At 36.5% G+C, this 22,169-nt stretch overlaps 4 protein-coding genes across 16 annotated transcripts; 1 reads left to right on the top strand and 3 right to left on the bottom strand.

Annotated features, from left to right (window-relative positions):
- Nucleotides 1-20: 20 nt before the first annotated feature.
- LOC124431248 (rabenosyn-5) lies at nt 21-2,737 on the bottom strand. The gene is made up of 7 exons (XM_046978903.1): nt 2,453-2,737; nt 2,203-2,322; nt 1,997-2,137; nt 1,750-1,911; nt 1,296-1,647; nt 825-1,209; nt 21-751 (listed from the first exon to the last, which is right to left on the bottom strand). Exons 1-7 carry the CDS (start codon nt 2,586-2,588, stop codon nt 533-535), a joined length of 1,515 nt encoding a protein of 504 aa, XP_046834859.1. The 5' UTR covers nt 2,589-2,737; the 3' UTR covers nt 21-532.
- Nucleotides 2,738-2,967: 230 nt separating this feature from the next.
- LOC124431251 (tRNA:m(4)X modification enzyme TRM13 homolog) lies at nt 2,968-5,559 on the bottom strand. Of its 2 annotated transcripts, none has more exons than XM_046978907.1 (7): nt 5,423-5,559; nt 4,609-4,809; nt 4,311-4,507; nt 4,057-4,242; nt 3,746-3,985; nt 3,441-3,687; nt 2,968-3,301 (listed from the first exon to the last, which is right to left on the bottom strand). In XM_046978907.1, the coding sequence occupies exons 2-7, from the start codon at nt 4,791-4,793 to the stop codon at nt 3,115-3,117; spliced, it is 1,242 nt and encodes a 413-aa protein (XP_046834863.1). In that variant the 5' UTR covers nt 4,794-4,809; nt 5,423-5,559; the 3' UTR covers nt 2,968-3,114. The 2 variants fall into 2 exon arrangements, with proteins under 2 accessions (XP_046834863.1, XP_046834864.1); XM_046978908.1 differs by having other exon boundaries at nt 3,119-3,301; nt 3,446-3,687.
- On the bottom strand, nt 5,299-10,248 carry LOC124431249 (divergent protein kinase domain 1C). Of its 3 annotated transcripts, none has more exons than XM_046978904.1 (5): nt 9,232-10,248; nt 7,957-8,129; nt 7,261-7,596; nt 6,241-6,592; nt 5,299-6,148 (listed from the first exon to the last, which is right to left on the bottom strand). In XM_046978904.1, the coding sequence occupies exons 1-5, from the start codon at nt 9,379-9,381 to the stop codon at nt 5,918-5,920; spliced, it is 1,242 nt and encodes a 413-aa protein (XP_046834860.1). In that variant the 5' UTR covers nt 9,382-10,248; the 3' UTR covers nt 5,299-5,917. The 3 variants fall into 3 exon arrangements, with proteins under 3 accessions (XP_046834860.1, XP_046834861.1, XP_046834862.1); XM_046978905.1 differs by having other exon boundaries at nt 7,957-8,117; nt 9,232-9,976; XM_046978906.1 differs by having other exon boundaries at nt 7,957-8,112; nt 9,232-9,363.
- On the top strand, nt 8,158-21,881 carry LOC124431241 (glycogen-binding subunit 76A). Of its 10 annotated transcripts, XM_046978884.1 has the most exons (3): nt 10,441-11,049; nt 12,228-12,293; nt 17,115-21,881. In XM_046978884.1, exon 3 carries the CDS (start codon nt 17,277-17,279, stop codon nt 19,716-19,718), a length of 2,442 nt encoding a protein of 813 aa, XP_046834840.1. In that variant the 5' UTR covers nt 10,441-11,049; nt 12,228-12,293; nt 17,115-17,276; the 3' UTR covers nt 19,719-21,881. The 10 variants fall into 10 exon arrangements, with proteins under 10 accessions (XP_046834842.1, XP_046834840.1, XP_046834836.1 ...); XM_046978886.1 differs by lacking the exons at nt 10,441-11,049; nt 12,228-12,293 and adding an exon at nt 8,158-9,261; XM_046978880.1 differs by lacking the exon at nt 12,228-12,293.
- The last annotated feature ends 288 nt before the right edge of the window (nt 21,882-22,169 follow it).

Genomic DNA, 22,169 nt, shown 5'->3' with positions numbered 1-22,169 from the left:
TATATATACATATGTATGTGTGTATGTTAATTAAATTTTCATATATATTTTATATACTTGCATGTACATTATTACTCCAGTAAAATATTATACATGTATTCCAAAAGTAAGAAGTACAATACAATTATTTATCATAAATTAACAAAATCACTAACATCATAAATCCGAGTTTGATGAATATTAACTTGTTAAATGGGGAAATTTTCGATCGAACAAATATAAATAAGTATAGATGAAGACAGAATGCTTTCTTAAAAGAAATGAGAAGTGCAAATGATTTATTTATTCTTTAGTTATGTGAAATGAATTAAATCTTCGTAACAAATTAATCTGACTTCCCCAATTATCAGGTTAATATGTTTCCAATAATATTACATAATTATTTAAAACACGATTCTTTCATATTACATACATTTTACTTTACTAATGAAAGGTACAATTCGTGTCTTGTAAAAAAGAAAATATAAAACACATATCACATATCAGAGGATTACTTTAAAGTTTGTCTTAGGAACATTGTAGCTTTCCTTTATTATTCGGTGTCATTACTTTCTTTTGTAGTAAAATAGTGACTTTGCAGATCTTTAAGATTACTTTCTAGAGTAGCTGCTATATCATATTTACCATCTGCTTCAGCTTGTATTATAAATGCTTTTAAATTACTCATTTGTTCAATGAATGGATCCATAGAATAAGACATCATAGGAGTGTTATTAGATGGACTCCAACCTTCTTCCAAAACCATTTGTTGCTTTAAAAATAGACGTTCTATTATGAAAAAATTCAACAAAATTTTATACCATTAAATATTATAAAAATCTTACTTGGCATTCTTTTACAAGTGAATCACTTTCCAAACTTCGCGTGTCTGTCTTATACTGTTCATTCGATTTCCATTTCTGTTTTTGTAATCTCTGTTCATAGTTAGCCTTACGTTCTATTCGTTTTTGACGTTCTTCTTGTAGTGCGGCATATTCTTCTATCGAAGGCAACGATTGTATCGATAGTAATTGTTCTTTTAAAAATATCATTGCACTCGCCCTAACCATTTGATGCAATCTAAGTTCTTGCCCTTGAGGCGAATTTTCCACATCTCTTGTACCAAGAACTAAAATTGTTTTACTAATTGTATCTATATTCTCGCCCAATTTTGCAATCTTAAGACGTAATGTTTGAGCTTCTTGTAAATCATAAGTAGACTCTCCTTCTCTAAATACAGATTATATGTTTAGACAATATTATTAAATACATAAAAATATTGAATTAATAACTAATAGATAAATGAAATAAAATACCTTAAAGATTCGCTCATTTTATTATACATTGCTAGTATCTGTATAGTTTCTTCCATGTGTGATTTCATTTTTTGATAAAATTGACATACTATTGGTTTATGAAATTGTTTTTCTTTCTGTCTTTCTTTAGCATCAAGTACATTCATACAATGCGTACAGATCTTGAAGTGGTGTTCTGTATTAGAATCATTGATTAAAGCTAAAACACTATTCAAGCTACCGCTTGATGGGGATCTTGCCAATTTTGTAAGTCCCATATCTGCGCTTAATACACGTTCTGAAAAATCTTTTTGAGAGGATGTTGGAGGAACAGCAGAATCACCTTGTATAGAAACAGGGCTTGTCATTTTTCCTAAAAAATATTGTTTTATATCCAGCATCTATAGTAAGAACTATACAATTCATTAGTTTCAAGTTGGCAAAATCACAATTTGATTTTGCTATTAATACCTACGAGCATCTAATAGTGACAAATAAAAAGTACAATTATGACACATGATAGCTCCGCAAAGTCTACAATGGTGTTTTCTTCTAGCAACATGAAATTTTTTAGCACAAGTAGGACACAAATTGACAACTGTTTCATCTATCCATGGCACTATACATTGCTCGTGTCCTGTTTTGCATTAATCAATTTTATGAATGCATTAGTACATTTAATATCAAAAATATTAAATATGTTTTAAATATTATTCGCATACTTTTTCTATCGACTGGATCAGATGGCAAATTATTTAATAGTTTATTCAATCTTATTTTTAATTTGTTTGTTTCTGATTCATAACGTTCTAATCTCTTGAATCTTATTTCTTTGAAATATATTGTGTGCGATTTAGTTACACCTATAAATATATCATAATTAAAAATTAAGGTAGATAAAATAAATTGCAATATTATATGTAACCACCTGCTTCTTGTTGTTCCCTACTGATTTCTAACTTTTGTTTTTCATTATTTGTTGTACAGGAAAAATCTTCTGGTATTTCATCTTGTTTTAAAATTTTCTTCTTAGCCTTGTCAATTAAATCTAGAAAAAGATTGTCAAAAGAAATTGTCAAATCAGAAAAGTATTTAAAAGAAATTGTCGAATCAGTTTATAATAATATCAATAATACGTATATTATATATAAAGAAAAACATATAAAATTGATCTATACCTTTAAAAGATTTAAGAAACTCTGAATTATCATTATGAAATTCTTCAAAGTGTCTATGTAAATCATCTGGTGCTTTAAATTCGGTCATACACATAGGACATATAAATCCTTCTAACACTGGTATATTTTCAGCCATGTTTAAACAAAAAAAATATTTATCTGATACAAATAGGGGCTTTGTTTTCAATAAAAAATATTATTAAAACGTTTAATTGTAGGCGGTTCTACACTTTATCGAAAGAAAACGCATGTATATGCTATGAACAGCCATATTGATTTGATCCGTTAATAGAAATGTCAAAAGTACAGTACTTCGATACAATGCTTTAATTTACTCTAATAATTATATAAGTATATATAATTCGTAATTATTAAATAAGTTCAATAATTTATAAGTTAATAATTTACAGTTTATTTCTAATTTTCAATTAATCGAAAATAAATATAACCTATATATATTGACGTAATTTTTGTCCACATTTAACGTTCCGGTCTATAATTGATAGCCAATGAGAAAAGCAACATACACTTCAAAGAAAAGACTTAAATTTATTGTTTGAATAGATAATAAAATAGATTTTCATTATTTTTATTAATTAATACATAATACATAGAATTTTTCTTAGAATAAGAATTATTTTTAATAATTATAATTATTTAATCTATGTAACAGAATATTTCGCAACAATACACATGTTTTCCAACGAAACATCCGACGAAATATAACGAAATAAAGAACCTTCAAAACCAATGTTTCTTAAATATTCTAAACGTCCCCAATTCAATAATGTTTTAACTTTATTACCAATTAATTCTCGTTCGATAGAACGCACGTTTTGTTTGCTGAATCTACAATAAATAATAGAAATTAAAGAAATAAGTTAAAAGAAAATTTGTAGGAGAGAGAGAGAGAGAGAGAGAGAGAGAGAGAGAGAGAGAGAGAGAGAGAGAGAGAGAGAGAGAGAGAGAGAACATATGTCAGGCATACCTTACTTTTTTATTTTCATCTTTTAATTCAGTATCAGTTTTTAAATTAAACCCACAAGTAGCCCAACTAGCTATGCTACATAAAATTGGAAATTCTTTTGGAAGAAATTTACATTGTTCTAAATATTCTTTTCCAATATAGGATTTATATTCGCATTTATGATGACAGCAGAAAGCTATGACTAATCCATAATTACTGCCGCTAGATTTATTATCTATTGCTCGTATCAAACATCGTATAGCAAGATCTAAAAAGTTAAAAATTGTGTTAATGTTGAAGATATAAAATATATTATTAATCAGTACCTGTTGCAGTACCACATAGATGTTTTGCAATCCCAACTTTATTAAGAAAATTTTGGATTTCTGCAATGTTACTAAGTTGTAAATCTGCTATATCAGCACGTATCCGTCTTACATAAATATTATGTTGCTCTTTTTTAAGCTTATTATCATTTTTATGTCTATGACTAGAACGATCCACTAACAATATACAAGAGTCTTGTTTTTCTTTTGCTATTTGTGCCAACCAATAAGTTAGATTACCTATAGATAAAATTATATTTATTCTCTTTATTATTGATTCTATTTTAAAAAATATACATTTTATATTATACCTTTTCCAGCTCCAAACTCAATGTAGCAAGTATTATTTTTGACAAGTTCAGCTTTTTCTAAATGTGCTAGCAATGACGAATTTTGCGTCAAGTGTTTCTTAGCATATTTACCACAAGATGAAATAGTTAATGCATCTTTTAATATATCATGGTGTAATATTGCTTTGGAAATTTCTGGTAGCTTTTCTACAAAGAAATTAAGTTTTATAATGTAATATTACAATCGATATACAACACATTTATAAATTATATACCATAAGCTTCATCAATTCTTTTTATTATCGCATCTACAACGGAAAGATCGAGTTGTGACAGAGGAAGAAGACGTGGTATTTCTTCAGTTTCTTCATCTAAATTAACATTTTGGACTATATATGTTGGTCGAGCGTCCAATATCTTTCGGGCATTGCATATTGTCAAATGTTTAGATAACTTTGATTCATAACATGTACTGAAAGTATAAACTATAAGTTTTTACATCTAAGGGAACTTTTATATAGAAATAAATTATTTCACATCATTGTCGATAACCTTACAACAATGGAAACGTACTGAGTAGGATCAAGAGGACATTTTATCCTTTTGTTACTTTTTTCAGTATTTTCTGCATCGTTAGAATTCAATGAATCCTGTTGATGTTCTCCACAAAATTTGTTACCTCTTTTAACGGTCATACGACAATATCGATTTTTGCGTTTCACAAAGTACATACAGCACTTCGATGACTCTTCCTCCATGATAAAAATGTTTAACCTTTTATATATATATATTTTTTTTTCCCAAAATATTCAATAATTGACGTACAGTAGGTTATACTACAGGTTATGACATAGGTTATGAAGTAAATATAACTTATTATTACGATTCCTTACAATAAGAGATATTTATATCGGAATAAAATCAGACTGGAATAATATCGTCATCGTCTTTAGATGACCTTAATATTTCTTTATTTTTTATAAGAAACGAAAAAAGAACTAGAAATCATTGGTACGATGTTCAATTATTTGTATTCAGTTTAAATGATTTAAAATTTGACGCCAATAATGATGTTCTATCGTAGCGCCATCTCTAGCGGGAGAAATTAATGGTTATTTAAAGTAGGGAAAAAAGATGGAAGGATCGTTGCGTTTCGTACTATTGTAAAGAATAAATAATATTGATTTAAGTTTATTTTTTTTTCAAGCTCAATGAAACTCGCATGGAGTCCATACTCGAGGTGGTATTAATAAGAAAACAGAATTTTTTTTTCGAGAAACAGGTATTTAATTATTTCAAGAAAAATATAGAGGAAGAAAACGTTCTTAACCAAACGTTTTGAACGTATGAACGGTTCTTCGAATAATGTTCACCAAAAACAACTTACGATCTTATCTATCGCCAATCACAATCATTTTGAATTAGTGCCGTTTCGAGAGTTGTAGATTTCTTTGAAAGATCGTTTACTTTCGTATAGCAAACGTGTTACAGCTACATCCCCTCGTTAAAGTTAATACATATTGTTAATCTTTCTACGTGCCGAAGTCTATTTACTTCATACCTATCAAGGTATATCCTGAAAAAGGATTGTACATTTGAATATGCCAAATATAAAAGGCGATTAGCTACGTGATAAGCTATATTCGTATGTATCTATATTCGGTAATTCGGTAGATATATTCGATAGGTATGTATGTTCCAAATGGCAAATCGTGGGCCGATATTTGTTCTTTGCTAAAACGACTCGTTGTCATATTATATAATATAATATTATCAACAATTTTTCTATTAGAAAAGAAATTGCGAAAGTAATGAGCATGTTCTTTTTTCTTTTTTTTTTTTTTTTCAAAGAGAAACCCTTTCCAACTTCACAAATCCAAGTTCATAAAGATGCGGAAACTTCTTGTTCCATATCGCTCAACGTATTATACAATCGTGTTTTTAAATTGTTCGGTACATATGCTCGTGGCAAATGGGTAACATCACCGGCTGGATTGGCGCACTGTCGCAAAAGGACAGCGAGCGAACTAGTGGTATGTTCTGACATCAATAAACCAGGTAGAATGATAGTTCCTGATAAGGTCCAGCCAAGAAAGATTTTCTCGCATATAATCTAGAAGAAATGTAACACACGTAACAAACGTACGATTCAAATATCTATCGGTTCGACAGATTTACCGAAAAATATCAAAATAATATGATTACCTGTAGGTTATTATTAACGACCGGTGATTCACATCGTTTGTTTTTTGAACATAACGATCTACAATCGAAAAAATCACAATCCTCGTGTCTCTTACAGGTCTTCCCATCCGCGGTGATACGTCCGATAATGCTTTTAGGAAAGACCGCGTCCAAGTCGAGAAATTTAAGTTTTTGCCCGCCGAGAGGCAAACCAAAATGATTTATCTTGACGTCGCAGAGATGAAACGGTTCCGGAAAATTCGTCTCAAGTTCCTCTAGTAGATCCATAATCATGACGGCGAGCTTCAATCTTTTTGCCCATTCTGGCTTCGAGTCGGAGAGTGCCAATGCCGTCGTTGGTGTTTCTATAGGTCTGACGTTAGCGATCTAACCTCAGTCTCGCGTCTTTTAATGTCTAAACGATCAGAAAAATGTCATTAATGCCATCCGAAATTGATATGATAATTCGTGATTATGTACACATGAGTGTACGTGGTAGGTGTACATACGAGAAGACACTGAATGTTTGTTGTTTCGAAAATCGTCCTACCGAATTACCATGTCACTTTGGCCGGTATCAATGACGCGATCTGATCGTAAATGACACAATGTTTTTCTATAAATCATCATATTATTGTCTAGACTACAGATATACATCTTCAACTTGCACTCAAGCATATCATATTACTTTGGACTTCGGTCACAAATCTTGGATCTACATTTTATAATGCAATGTCAATGAATATTGCAGTAAAGAGTGAAACAAAAAAAAAAAAGTAACGGTTTATCATGTTAACGGTACGAAATTTCACATTGATTAATCCGACGATGTACGCGTCAAGTTTGGACGTGATAAGCTTTCACATGCGTCATATTTCGTGTTCTGGTACTAACGGTGCACGATTGATCCTAAAGAATCTCTACATATACGCACACAATGTATTAGGAAATTATTTCAAACTCATAAGATATATCGTTCAACATTTCTTTTTTAACTTAACTAGATTAATTCTTTAGATTATTCTCATTAATAAATCTTACCTGACGTATTCAACGGCATAGAAAGTCCCGCAAGTGCCTATCAGTTGTGGGAAAACGTCACGATCTTCGAATAAAATAGTTATGAGATATTCGTTTTCCTGTAAAAGTGGCCAAACGTTTTCCATCTCGAGATGACGCCTTTTGGTGTCAACCTCGATTTTATGGGTACGCAAACGAGCGAGCCTTTGCATTTGTTGCGTCGATATCGTGTAATTTAACTTATTTACTGTCAGATCCTTGATCATAGTTCCGAAATCTTCTTCTGTGGGAAAATGCTTCACATCGAATGCGTCGATCCAGAAAAGAGACTCGTACTCATCCGTGTTTGATTTCGTTCTGCAAATGATTATTATGTAGAAAAATACAGAAGGATATTGTTTAGAATAACGTGTTTATATATCATGTACGTGTCCAATGAGAAGCAATAAATAAAGAAGTATAATGGATATGCTAACGGCGAGGCTACTATTAATTTAATTGTTATATTATTGTATTGTGCGATTTACGATATTTCTATATAATATGTACGAACATTTAACATGACACAAAAAAAAAGAAACAAAAAGAAAAACAAAAAACGCAAAGATGAAAATGAAAAGAAAAAAAGAAAGAAATTAAACTCTCCGCGCGTACTATATTGCTTCTCGCTCAACTCATACACATTGAGCGTTATACATATCGAGCGTTGCGATCAACCTGTAAGCTTTAAATACAAGTCTAGTCGCTTCCCAGTGAGCAGAAAATACTGCTTCCTTGCCGGTATGCAAAGTTTCACAGGCCAAAGAATGTATACCCTTCTCCGTGCAAAGTGGTTCGCACAAAATACCCATCGCCGTGCCATCGTTGTGATTTCTGCACTGTAAATCATACTGACATTTTCCCTTTTCTATTTTCTTTTCTTTTTTTTTTTCCGTGCCTCACGTAAACCTCATTACGCAAGACTCTTCCTCTTTAATATCATATCGTAGCATTTAATTAATTCGTAACCAGCACGATTGCAATGCATATGAATTATGACGTCGTCGCGACAAAATGACAGAAAAAAATAAAAAGAAAAAAACATTGTCGAAATTTATTTGATATAAATAAATGTGGATATTCCACGATTTCGTCGTTATTAATTTTACTAATCCGACTTAAATGTTTCATCGTTGACGCGTTGAAGGTATATCATATGTATTTATTTGCAATCTATCGACAATTTTGTTAAATTAACGAACAGTCTATGAACAATAAATTTTTCTAATCGTTTTTCTATCTACGAGACAACGTATTTGGCATGCGGTTTCAATGTTCCCATGTTGTTATCCGAAGACCTCGAGTCACGTTTCATTTTGTCAACACCGACAAAGTTCAAATGTTTTTTTTTTTTTTTAGTTTTATTTTTTCTTCATTTTTTGTCGAGGATGCGCATCAGCTCGATCGATTTACAATCATTTCTTATAAATTGAATTGATTGTTATCGTGATCTAAGTCTATCTATAAATTGTAATTCGTATTTTACAAAATGAATACGTCAGAATAATAATTAACGTGAAATGAAATAGTAAAACGACTCGACGACGAATGATTTTGGTGTGTCATTCGTTGGAACGCGCGACACAATTGAAGGTCATCCTCCCTTCATTCCCCATATAAGTTTCGCTTCTGCGAAAGGGAAAATTTGGAAAGAGCGCGTGCGTATCGTTCTGCCCTTCTTCGTCTTTCGCGCATAGTCTGTTCTTTCGATCCGTGTCTGTGCTCTTGCATCCGTTCTCGAAATTCGCGCTAATCCAGATTCTCCTCTATCTACGTGCGCAAAAATACAACGAACAAGTACACACGTATCTACACACATAAGACGAAGGAGACACAAGCACGTACAACTTATTGTCGGATGACAGTTAAGATCAAACGCGTTTCTCATCATCTCATTCTCGTTTTCGAAAGATATATTTTTTCACATATTTCTGGAAAGAGGGAACAACTTACCGCGCTGATAACGTGTCGCCAAGCTTCCAGGTTCGTGCACATAATACCCCAGTGAAAGAGAAGATAGATGACAAACAGGAAAGCCGATACGAGGAGACCACCGAGCATTTTGTAGTGATAAAAGAAACTGGGCAATCGCCGAATATTCATTGTGAATCGTTCCTTTTTCTCTTCCCTTATTATTTATTATTAACAAGAACGAATGAACGACGGTGGTGGTAATTGGTTCGGCGAGACCTTCGTGAGGAAGACACCTAGTTTTTCGCTGTACACGAAGCTTTTCAAGCTCTATCGCCGTCCTCGTTGTCGTCTCTGTCGGCATTTCTCATGTCGAATTCGCGACGTCAATGATCCTTTCCTAACTGCCAGTGGTAGCGCGCGCGTGTTTTCTTGCACGCACGAATTTACCCCCTTCCGTATAATAGAGCGTGGGAGAATTAGAAAAAGAGAGAAAGAGCGAGTGAGCGAAAGAGAGAGAGAGAGAGAGAGAGAGAGAGAGAGAGAGAAAAAGTGAGAAAGGGAAAAAGAAAGAGAGAGAGAGAGAGAGAGAGAGAGAGAACGCTACTCGTGGCAATGCGGCATATTCTGCGACATGAATCCCTCCGTGTCGTACCGCGCAACACGGCGGGATGTACTGTCTAAAGCGCCTCTCGTGGCGTACTGAGGGTACCGATGTCTCCTACCGATTGGCCCGTTTGTTTCAGGTCCGTACATCCCCTATCACGTTACCCTTCTTATTCATCGTTTAATCATAATTTCTTTATAATTTGTGTTTAATTTTCAACGACTTGAGTTTTCTCCGTCGAAATAAATATAACCGATTGAAAGTTATCCTCGATAACGCTTAATCGTATTATACCGAAAATAAAAGCGATTCGTTCGTATCGGTCATGCGACCGATCGACTAGTCGCTCCCCTCGCTCGATATCAGTCGATAAGTGGGAACGCAAATGCGTGACTCCTTAAAACTCTCGAAGCTTACCAACTTCCCCGTTCTTCCTTTGTAATAGAATCGTATGTAATCGCATTGGATCGATAAAGTACTTAGCGCGGGAAAATGCGCCGGATTTGAAATCCCGCGCCGCGAATCTCTTTCTCTCTCTTTCTCTTTCTCAAGAGAGGACGCACTTGCGAAGCAACGTCACGCGCAGCTGCGACCTTCGTCGCCCTTGTCCCACCGGTTGTGTCACGAGAGACTCATCTTCATCATTTTCACGACCGACGCACTTTAACGTGGTGCTGCTGCAACGTTTTTCCTATTTCTCTCTCCCTTTCTCTCTCTCCTCTCTCTCTCTCTCTCTTTCTCTCTCTCTTTCTTTATCTCTCTCTTTTTCTCTTTACCTTTATGCACGCTTTTTTTTCATTTTTGTTCTCTTTTTGTCTCTCTCTCTCTCTCTCTCTCTCTCTCTCTTTCCCTCTCTCTCTCTCTCTCTCTCTTTATCTGATATAAACATGCGCGAATGCATATTGAATTGATAGAAAAAAAATACTAAATTGATCCTCAGAAAAATAAAAGAAAATTTGACAAGATAAAGGAAGAAAAGGATAATCATTCGTGTAAGAATAGTATTAGAAAAGAAAGAGGAAAAGAAAAAGAGAAGAGTAAGTTACAGTGTGGTGCGGTGCGGTGCGTTTCAGTGCGGTGCGTTTAAGTGCGGTATAGTGGCGCGCGGCATAAACTGCGCCGTGCGTGCGGCGCTGTGCGTAGATAGATAACTTAGTGCGGTGCAGTAATTCGAATTATACTGAACGTCTTCGCGATTCGAATCGTCGAGAGAAAAGGGATATATATTTACGAGCGTTGTGGTCTAATAATCGGTGAGTTATACTGTCTCGTATCTCTTCGTTGTTTTTACCTTTGACCTTCTCGGGTGACCTTTTCCAATGGATTTCGCCTACTACGTGCTATGCGTCGGGGTGTCAAAGGAATCGATATCTATCTTTTTTCCTTTTTTTATTTTACATTTTTCAACGCACGTTGCTTGCATTCTTCGTAAATAGAAAAAAAAGTCAGTGTGATAAATGAAAGATCGATTTCAATCAATTTTATTTCTCTCTCTCTTTCTCTTTCTCTCTCTCTCTTTCTCTCTTTCTATTATTACTTCGACAATGTTCGACTTTCAAATGGTTTGTTTAGATAGGGTTCGTCGTTGTAGCATCGAATGAAATAAAATAAAAAGGAAGGACCTTATTTGAAATCGCGCGCGCATTTCAAACTTTCAACTTGTCGCGAATACTTAACTTTGCGCCATCCATATAGGCTATTTCTGAGTTATTCCAATTATGATCGCAGGTATTCCGCGCAGAAAAGAATACGATCTAATAAAAGTTTATTGGAAATGTTGTGTTCCTCTTGTTCTCTTTTATGAACATTCGGACACTAAAATACGTTTTCTCCCTAAAGATATAACGATTGATAATATAGTAGAGATTGTCGAGTATGAAACGTATTAGTGACGTCATACAATTGTCATTTAATTTAATTGTCACTTGATATTTTTTGTATATTAATATTTCATTCATATCTTTTATAAAAGTCTCTTAGAATACACTTAGAATTTAGTTTAAATCGCTTCTCTGATCAACGTGTCTAATTCTGCGTGTTAACTCGGCAGCTGATATCCATCGAAAAGCATGTGCGGACGGTCGTAAAAAAAAAAAAAAAAGAAAAAAAGAAAGTAAAGAAGAAAGAAAAATAAATGTCGGCTCGTGACAGTGAATCTTATACGAGATATTCGAGCAGAACAATGACTCGTTAACGTTAATTGTGAATTATGGCCAATCGCCACGAGCACATCCGTACTCGAATAGAGTCGTGTGTCAGTGCTCTTTGCAAACTTCATGCTTTCGTTATCGTTAAGGATAGAGAAGAAGAAAGTAGTGCCGAAATGGAAGAAAATATCTGCGCGACGTGACATTTCGACGTTCGACGTCAAGAAAGTGACCGATCCATTTTCTCCCACTCTCTTTTTGTTTTTCTCTATTTTTGGTTCCAGCGTCTTTAAGAAGAACCGCTCATCTCAAGAGATAGACGTCTCCGCAGATTCGCCGACTCCGGCCGAGTGAGTGCAAGCGGTTATCAGTCGCGAGGCTTACGTGCGGTTGCTATGCGATATGGAAGGGGCTCTCGAGTCACCTACTAGTTCGACCAGTCAGAAGTCAGTGTGTGTGAACCGGCCGGTCGCGCTGGCCCCTTCTGCTTTCGTTCGCGGACGTTACGTGCCCCGAAAATCGCAGTACTCGTTTATATTTTTCTTTTTCATTTAGCCGATCTTTCGCGATTTGACTGATCGACTACCTTCCTCACATTAATCCGATCATTGAAAGTTAAATTCATTGCTTTTCGTCTATTTCTGACGGTGGTCCAGACGCAGCATCTTATCATCATTATCTTTCGAGGAATCCGAAATCTTTAAAAGCCTTCACGGTTGCGTCAGGGTTGCATCAGGATTACGTCGGGGTTGTTCGTCCGATCGCTCGAAAAAAGAAAAAAAGGAAAAAAAAAAAAAAAGAAGAAAAGCACGGAATTGAAAATGAATCGATTACGATCGAGCGAGAAAGCGATAGAATTGTTGTTGTCGATTTCGAAGGATTGATCGGATCGTTGCATGCCAACGAACGGTTGACGGCCATACCGGTGTAAAACCTTAACGATCGAGAGCGAAACGTGGCGCGATCCGGATCAAATGACAAATACGAGATGATCTATCGCCAATTTCACTTTTTCTAAATCTTTGCTTTTTCTTTTTTTACCTTCTTCTTCTTTTTTTTTTTTTTTTTTTACAATCCCCCATTCTGGTAACTCTAATCGTCAGAATATTTTTTTTCGCGAAGTTTATCGGTCACTCGAGATCGTCGTGTGGATTGACACATACGGAGATTGCTCCCTCTCGATCGTCGATCGTTAACGAATCTAATATAAACTGACCGAGCTTATATTTTTGTCGAAACTTGAGAAGAACATTTTTCGGCTATGAAATAGGATCGTCAAATTATAAAAGATTCGAAAATCATTAGATGCGAGAAAAAGATAGCAAAGTAGATCCTTGAATTTGGATCCGATCGATATTATCTAGGAAGAAGGATCAAAAAGAAAGAGAGGAGAAGAAAAAAATAAAATAAAATAAAAAGGAAAATGATCGTCGCGCCAACGATGGAAGAAAATTCAGGGATTTTCGAGTCGGGAAAATTGAGCACCGGTCGATTGAACGGACATAGTATCACGGTAATTCAGCAATACAGAACCTACATACATCTTTTTCTTATTCTTCTTCTTTCTGTTTCTTTGAGACAGCACTGTGTATGCGATCGTGTTTCTAAATATACACCGATGAAAGTTCGAAGTCTCGGTTGCGGGAAATAGAAAGGTGGAGAAGGGGGTTCAGCGGGGAGGAGGAGGAGAAAGAGAAGGAGGTGCAGTAAAAATGCGTCGCGACATTTTTTTCTGATTGAAAGATTCATTCAAAATAGGAAAATGTACTTTTCGCGTCAAGGTATGCGCACGAATAAATCTTGTTCGGCTTTTCCTTTCTAACTCTTTCCTAGCGTGGGCGTCTTTGCGATAGGTTATTCGCTTCTTGATTCCTGACGCGCCCTATGAATGAATATAACGTTTCACCGTGAACCGAAGGTCGTGTCGATGACGATGCACTCGTTCCGCCGACGATAGTGCGTTTTTGCGGGATGCCTTGACACCGAAAACGATCTCTGTCTCGTTTGCTCTTTACCCTCGCTCCGTATCTCTCTCTCTCTCTCTCTCTCTCTCTCTCTCTCTCTCTCTTTCTTTCTTTCTTTCTCTGTTTTTCGCCAAGACATCGTCGGGATTTTGTTTACACTATATTTTCCGCTTTTCCGTCACGTATTTGTAATTTTATTTATATTCCTGTATCTTACTAGTCGTAACGAAGAGTTGTAAATCTCGTCGCTCTTTTCATTCTCCTCCCGTCGACTTCTCGCACTCCGAGCCGAAGAGCGAATCTATTTGCGTCTCAGCGAACGAGAAGGAGTAGGAAAGATCTCGAGACCGTCTCCTACCCTTCGCTCTTCTCTCTTCTTTCTCTTTTTCAGACTGTACACGGCACGGTGCCATTGCATTCGACAGGTGCTCCTCTTCCTCTATCGATCGAAAGGGCAAATCATTTATAGAAAATAACTATATCTAGATGCATACAAATACGTTGCTTAAATATTCGCGACTCTCATTTCGGTTTTTTTCCTTTTTGCGTAACGACATTGTCGTTACTGCAACACGCGGGTGAAGAGCATGTCTTGCGCGCTACAATCTTAATTTTTATTGCTATTTAGTTTCTCAACGTTGCATTGAGTGCGAGTTAATTAAAGATGCGGTATAATAATTACTATGCGATTGAATTTCATTTAACGATACTTGACATTGACAATCATCAGGCACGATATTTAAACTCTTTTTGTTGATTCTGATACGTTTTAAAAGTAACTATGAACAGAGGCAAAAGTTTCTCTTTCCAAACAAAATTATTACGTGTTTGTACTTTGTTGTGTTTACTTTGGTATTATATCGAATCCCCATTCATGCCACGATAACTTCATTTAAAAAAGCGGAATAGAAAGTCTTTGAAACCGTTGACGTTTGTGAATTTGCGCAGGAGATCTTTCTTCGTCGGCATTACTATTTCCAACGACGAAGAACAATTCGTCGATAAGATTTAAACACAGCATTCACCCTTCAAGTTCCTCTGGTGCATGATTTTATCTTATCCAGCCTCCTCTCCGAGCTCGACTCTTCTTAAATACTTTGCGATGTTTTCTTTCTCTCTTTTTATTTTGCCTTGTAGTAGTGTTTCTCGGTGAAGCGTTAATAGCCCTGATAACCTCACGTATTGTCCGATTGCTTGGGCTAACAATCGCGCGCATTATTAGTAACGTCTCGTGATTCGTTCGCATTCGAATCGCGAGACCGCCTTGCTTTCCGTTCTCGACGGAAAAATCTATCATTTCGTTCGGAATGATAGATAGCCCGCGTGCTCCTGCCTTTCTGCATAATGTTAATTTCGTCAAATTGATGATCGTGCGTGCGTTCGTTTGTATTTAAGCGAGTTTCGGCATATACGCGGAGTTTTTCTCATGCGAATTTCTATTCGCCTTGAATCTTCATTAAGTACTCATGCGTCGAATGAAATGCACGTACACGTTGGCACGTACACGTTGGCTAAGCCAATACTCGTCGAGTTTTTCATGTACTCGCTGGACCAGCATAGCTTTGCATCCCTATGTCGTGTGCGCGTGTGTGTGCGCGTTTGTGTATATATATAGGTAATTGTGTTTACTTAATGAATCAAGGCCAAAGAAATATCGAGAAAGTCACTTTGATATCCGAAAAATGTATAGAGAGATTGTAATGCCTTTCCTGGCTGACGATGAACCGATAATCACAATGAGACGACGATCTTATTATCGAAGATAAATAAACAAGTTCAAGGTTCATTTGAGAATTTCAAATCGATGATATTAATGAAAGAAAAGGAAAATTATAAAGAATGCTAGAGAGATATATAGAGAAATCGATCGACATTTAATCATAAAGTTGCTCCTCGAACGGTCGATAATAACCGACGATGAAAAATCTCCTCGCGCGCGCGTGCGTGTTCATGATGACGATAATAAAACAACTAATTATAGTATCTCGAAGGATGCCCGATAATCATGGTTCCATTGTCCGATAAAATAAATAGGTATATTAAATAAGACAATAAAAAGAAATAAGAGAAGTGTCAAAGGAGAACTATCGGACTCGTATAAATATATTTAATCTTTTAGCAATAAAAAATAATAATAACAATAATCAGAAATGAAGTTTAGGTCGAAAGGCCAAGGCAAAGAATTTAGCAGGAACTTTGATTACGATCCCAACGATGTTCTCGATCATACACATACACACGTAGACATTATAAGCGAGTTCAGAAATAACCTCTACCTTGTCGGTGACCGCTACTAAGATAATACGACAGCGTCCGCACACACCGTGTCTATCAGTAATAGCCTATGCACCTCAAACGATTAACGATTGCTTCCCAACTAACCCGGCCCGAAATTCTCTAATACGTAGAAATAAATCTTTTATTTTTTCCTATAAGAGGAACGAAAGGGAAAAAGAAATATGAATGGTCGGTCCTGAGGGTAATGGTAACAGTGACATTTGTTTAGCCATTTAATTATAACGCATAGACAACGATCATCAAGAGTCAAGATTGTCTCATAGAAATGTCATATATTATATTATGTATATTTTACGTAATATTTTGTTTACAACATTGCACGATGGTTTACCGATAAGTCGCAGTACGAAATACGAGAGAGGGAAAGAGTAGATTTTCTATTCGCATTAGATGTCGGTTAAAGTCCTGTCCGATTAGAAAAATCAAACATGCTGATCGCAAATCGATATAATGAGATTTTTATAATAATGAAAAATTGCAAATATTTTGTTTGAGTAAAATTCCGTTTACTTGAAAACAAATCGTTGGTATTTAAGGCAGGCCAGACGACGTACTTGTTGAAAGTACGAATCACGTGTCCAGTATGTAGGCGTACTTGACTACGAGCCAGTCGTATTTATACCGCTCCACTTTTCTCGCGGTCGATGTATACATGTATTAAAAAGATTCCGCCTCTCTCTCTCTCTCTCTCTCTCTCGCATGCACGCGCTCTAAAGCTTTGCTTCGCTTTGCTTTCTTGAAAAGAAGATCGAAAAAACGAAAGAAAGAAAATCATGTGTGCAAGCGTGATCGAGATACGATACTCGATAAGGCTTACGTAGAATGAATTGTATAGCAAAATCGAAGCTGTTATTTTTAGAGCTTACTTACATTTTAGGTTGCTTTTGACGGGATAATTTCAAATTTCAGATCAATACGGGGAATCGCGAACCAAAGGAATTGGACAGTCCGAGTTCGAGTTCGAGTTCGGATTTTCGGCTGGACTCGGACGCGAGCTCGGTAACAGGCTCATCCTCGAATCTCGATACGAGATTATCGTCGGACGGTAAGACGGAGAAAACTTTATCGAAGATGAGCAGCACAAACTCAGCCGGTACCGAATATGGACGAGGACGAGGACACGGTCACACCGATAATTCATGCGGCTTGGTGGGTTCTCTCTTTTCCGGTGGTTGTCGCGGAAGAGCGGAAGCCTTTGCTCGACGTCTTCATCGACGGCTTACATCATTGGGTAACGCGGATGATTCTTCGCGCGGTATCTCGCCGACTACGACGTCAACGTCCTCATCAGCAGAAGTGGCGGTGGCGGCGGCGGCGGCGGCAGCAGTGATTACCAAGCCGATAACGCGCGAGGTTGCCTCGTGGTTGCATGCACCCTCCGAAACAGCCGCTGGTAATCCCATAGATCGTATTTTTCGGCGTCAATCGCGAAACAGTCCGGAAACGGAACTTTATTGCGACTTCGAAGATGATCTAGATTTCGAACACGAACCAGGCTCACCCGCCGAAGAAGTCACGCCGGCGGAATTAGCTGATTTGTTGGTAAATACTGAAATTCTTAAGACGAATCATCACGAAACTTGTCATTGTTCACCGAACGGTCCGAGGCTAGGAATCGATCAGGAGTCCGAGTCGGAATGCGTTTTCGCTTCGCCGGCAAGTGGAACCTCGCCAGCGAGCGAGGCTTCCGAGATTTACTTTGATCCAGAATCGTCAGACGCAGAAAAGATTAAGAACGAGGTTTACTTTGATCCTGTTACAAGTTCCGAGAGCGAGTCAACTTCAAATGTCTGTAACAATTTGGATGATGTCTCGGTGAAAGAAAAGCCATCGTTGTCGGTAGATGGATCGTCTATATATCGAGAGGATTCGTCGGACTCGAGTCTATCCGTGAGTAAGTACAAACCGTTGCCCTTGGAGAGGTTTCGCCTCGATACTCGTCAGAATAGACCCACTAAAGAGGAATGCAGTTCAGAAGATTCGTTGAACGATAGGAGCTCTCGCGAGACCACTTCACCGAGTCACGAATCTCTTTGGAGCACTTTCGACGACGATAGCACCGTTTCCCTTCGTGACGAGACTACCAGGCCCGGCAACAATTATCTACCAACGTGCAAACATCTTCCAAAGTCGCATTCGGACTCAGAGATACTGGACAACATAGGTACAATAACTTTGGCCCCGAGTACCTTACCAAGAACGATCGAGAAAAACGAGGAGGAAGGATACGATATTATTGATTTTCTCAGTTTCCCGGAAGAACTTACTCAAGATCCGATCAAAGAACAAGACTCCTCCTCTTGCGATTTTACTGACGACAAACTCATTGGAAATGTTACTACGGAGGAGGCGGAAACGATTAGCGACGATAGTCCTACGGATGCAAACGGCCAAATAGACACAGATCTGGAAGAGTCAGCTATCAACGATGGGGACCTCTCCGTTTATGTTAGTACATTGAATATAGCCGATCAACTCGTAGTAGAATGTCCCACAGGAAGAAGACTGACGGAAAAATTGAATAAACCTGTAATGAACGAAGTGACTTTGCAAATCGAGAATGAAACAGTATTAAATGCAAAGAGCGATGAGAAAATATCTCTATTCTTGTTGGACCTGGACAAAGAGAAGTCTAACAAAGATCGGAGTGGTTCAATAAATAGGAACAAGTGGGGGGACGAGCGAGTAGCCTCGAAAGAAGCTAAAGAAGAAAACGAAGATGTGGAGGATGACGAAGAGGAGGGAGAGGGGAGGGAGTCAATGGAAGAAGGAAGACCGCGGAGGCTCAGACGATGTTCCTCATTGAAGACTGGTAAGACGCCACCGGGAACACCCGGAAGAAAAAAGATCGTTAGATTTGCTGATGTTTTGGGCTTGGATCTTGCGGATGTAAGAACCTTCCTTGACGAAATACCAAAGATACCAAATTCGGCATATAGCGATTTGATATACGACGACAGTTTCCAAAAAGAAAGCAGTCCGGCGAATCTCGGCCTTTCTACGAGCTGGCAACAACGATATTCTCCCGCGTCCACATCAAGAGTCGTTGATAGGACATTAGTACCGCTCTTTCAACAACCCGGTGGACTTCCAAATTTCCTCGATTTCGTTCGAGAACGTAAAGTGTGCTTGGAAAATGTTCTTGTCCAGGATCCGTTAACTCTTTGCATACAAGGTACAGTGAGAGTTCTCAACCTCGACTTTCACAAATCGGTTCACATAAGATACACCCTAAATTCTTGGAAGAATTTCAGCGATCTTCAAGCGAGCTATATATCGAATTCGTGCGACGGCTTCAGCGACAAATTTTCTTTCATTCTCTATTGTCACACTCTGACGATCGGACAGAGACTGGAATTTGCTGTCAGATTTCAATGCAAAGGCACACAATTTTGGGACAACAACGCCGGCACCAATTACTGTTTTCAATGCTTACCGGTCTCTTCCAGCGTCGAATACATCTCGGTAACGGCGAGGGAAAATCAAAGGGACTGGTCACCTGTGTTCTATTGATTTCTACATGCTCGACGACTAAAGATTTTTATCGTTAAACTCATCCGGAAATGATACCCCAGCGGCAACACTCAATCTCTCTACCGACGATCGTCAATTATTATTTCCTGCCAATTTCCGAAGAATTCAAAATACTCAATTAATAGTCCAATCGAGTCCGGTCGTGTACCGTATCGTTTAGAAATTCGATTATATGTTCAAGAAGGAAGACTGAGTAACTGACAATGAAAGAACATTGATTTCAATGAACATAGTCAAGTATATCTACAGGATATTTTTGTGATTAGAGTGATATACGAAAGTACAAGGAAAAAAAGGAAAAAAAGCACAAATACCTTGTCGAGATGTCGGTGTCGTTGTATCCATTTTTATGCTCTCGACTTTTTCTCTATCGTCATCTGTATTTTCTTAAGCTTACCTACGTAACAGAAGGAATCCATCTTGCTTTGCCGACAAGAAAATCGTCGTGCGATGGAATCGTATTTAAGTAAATCACTTTCAATATCGTCCGTGGTATTTTCCGAACGCTATGATGCGTGTGCCTATATATGCGTATATGCGTGCTTGTACGGTTCGAATGAAGAAATTTCTTAGCCGATGACCAATCTGAAAATTAAAAGCACGTGTGGATATTACATTATCGCGACAATATTATTAACATCAATAAAAATATGTAATGAAAATTATGATCGTTTGTTACCTTAAATACTTCCGGAATTGTCGGTGAATGTTCCATAAAATTGAGATTACATTAGGAATACATTTTTTAGCAAACGTACATCGTAGAAATGATGGCACTGATAATGTAAATCTGCTTCGGTAGCGGTGTTCGTTATTAGTATCAGATATATTTTTCTTTCTCGTCATATATTAATTGTACGTAACAATGAATACCTAATTAAATGAATAAACGAGACGCGGAGTAGCGAGTATTAGTCGAGTAACATATTGTTAAATGCAATAATACGGTGGACCGGGGATGTTGTATCAATCTCGTTTACTTTTAAATTTCTCATGACTAATCTCTGTCGTCCAAACTCATGTAACGCGTAAAAATCGTCCTCTATACCTACCTACGTGATTATGGACGTGCCAAACAAACGGCAATTATATATATATATATATATATATATATATATATATATATATATATATATATATATATGTAGTTGCAGGCTTTAAAAGAGAACGTTTCGCGAGAATATATATATATGTATCTGTTGGATCAAAGATTAGTACAAAGAGTGTTTTTCGGTAGTCGAGATATATTGTATATGAATATAATAATATATCTAATATATATATATATTAGATAAACACAAATGAATTCAAAAGAAACAAAATATATGTTTACATAGATGTACACGGGAATTAGAGCTTTCATACTCTTGACTTCAGATGAAAATAATAGAAGGAATAAATATTTGAGATGAAGAAAAAACGAAACAAAAGGAAGAAGAAGAAATAGAAAAATGAGAATATATAATTTATTACATAATCGTAAATTTTTGTAAATAGAATAGTATCAGCGTTGAGTTTATCGTCGAGTATATCTGTGCACAGTTTACAGGAAATGAAAAAGAAAGAAAAGCAAAAAAGAAAAAAGAAAAAACCAAAAAAAAAGAAACAAAAAAGAAAAGGAACAAAAAACAAAACAAAAGAGATGTTTTAGTTGTATATACACTCGAAACGACGTTTAAACGACACCCTGTGATATGCTTTTTCGAAGAGAAGAGCGAATTTATTTCTGTTAATCCTCTCCGAGATAAGAAAACGAGACGAGAAATCGAGTGAAGCTTTCTTATCGTTCTAATAATCGCAACGCTTACCGAACGAACGAACATGAGAAAATTCTCCGTTCGAAAGGAAATATAATAATAAACGAAAACTCATCGATATGCAATAAATACGATATAACCTGATCGATCAGCAGCGCGTTTTGTTTTACGTGCTTCTTCGATAAAAAGAAAGGATATCACGTCTGAGAGGCTTTTGATAAATATATGTTCGATAATAAAAATATATTAAACGGTGAAACGCATTTAGTTTTGAGAATGTCAATGATTGGACATTTTATCTTAGGTCCGTCCGAAAGAAGATATTTTTTATTTTTATCAGAAGCAACCTAATAATAAAATATGGAATGGCCTTTTACGAAGAATACTATTATCACTATTACTACTATCACTACCTTTATTATTACTAGTACTACTACTACTATTACTATCACCACCACCACAACTACTACTACTACTATTACTACTACTACTACTACTATCATCACCACTACAACTACCACTACAACTGTTACTACTACTACTACTACTACTACTACTACTACTACTACTACTACTACTACTACTACTACTACTACTACTACTACTACTACTACTACTACTACTATTACTACTACTACTACTACTACTACTACTACTACTACTATTACTACTG

This window comes from Vespa crabro, chromosome 20, assembly GCF_910589235.1.
Source record: "Vespa crabro chromosome 20, iyVesCrab1.2, whole genome shotgun sequence".
Taxonomy (NCBI): domain Eukaryota; kingdom Metazoa; phylum Arthropoda; class Insecta; order Hymenoptera; family Vespidae; genus Vespa; species Vespa crabro.
The sequence above is the reverse complement of the archived record's forward strand: the minus strand, read 5'-3'. Positions and strand labels throughout refer to the sequence as shown.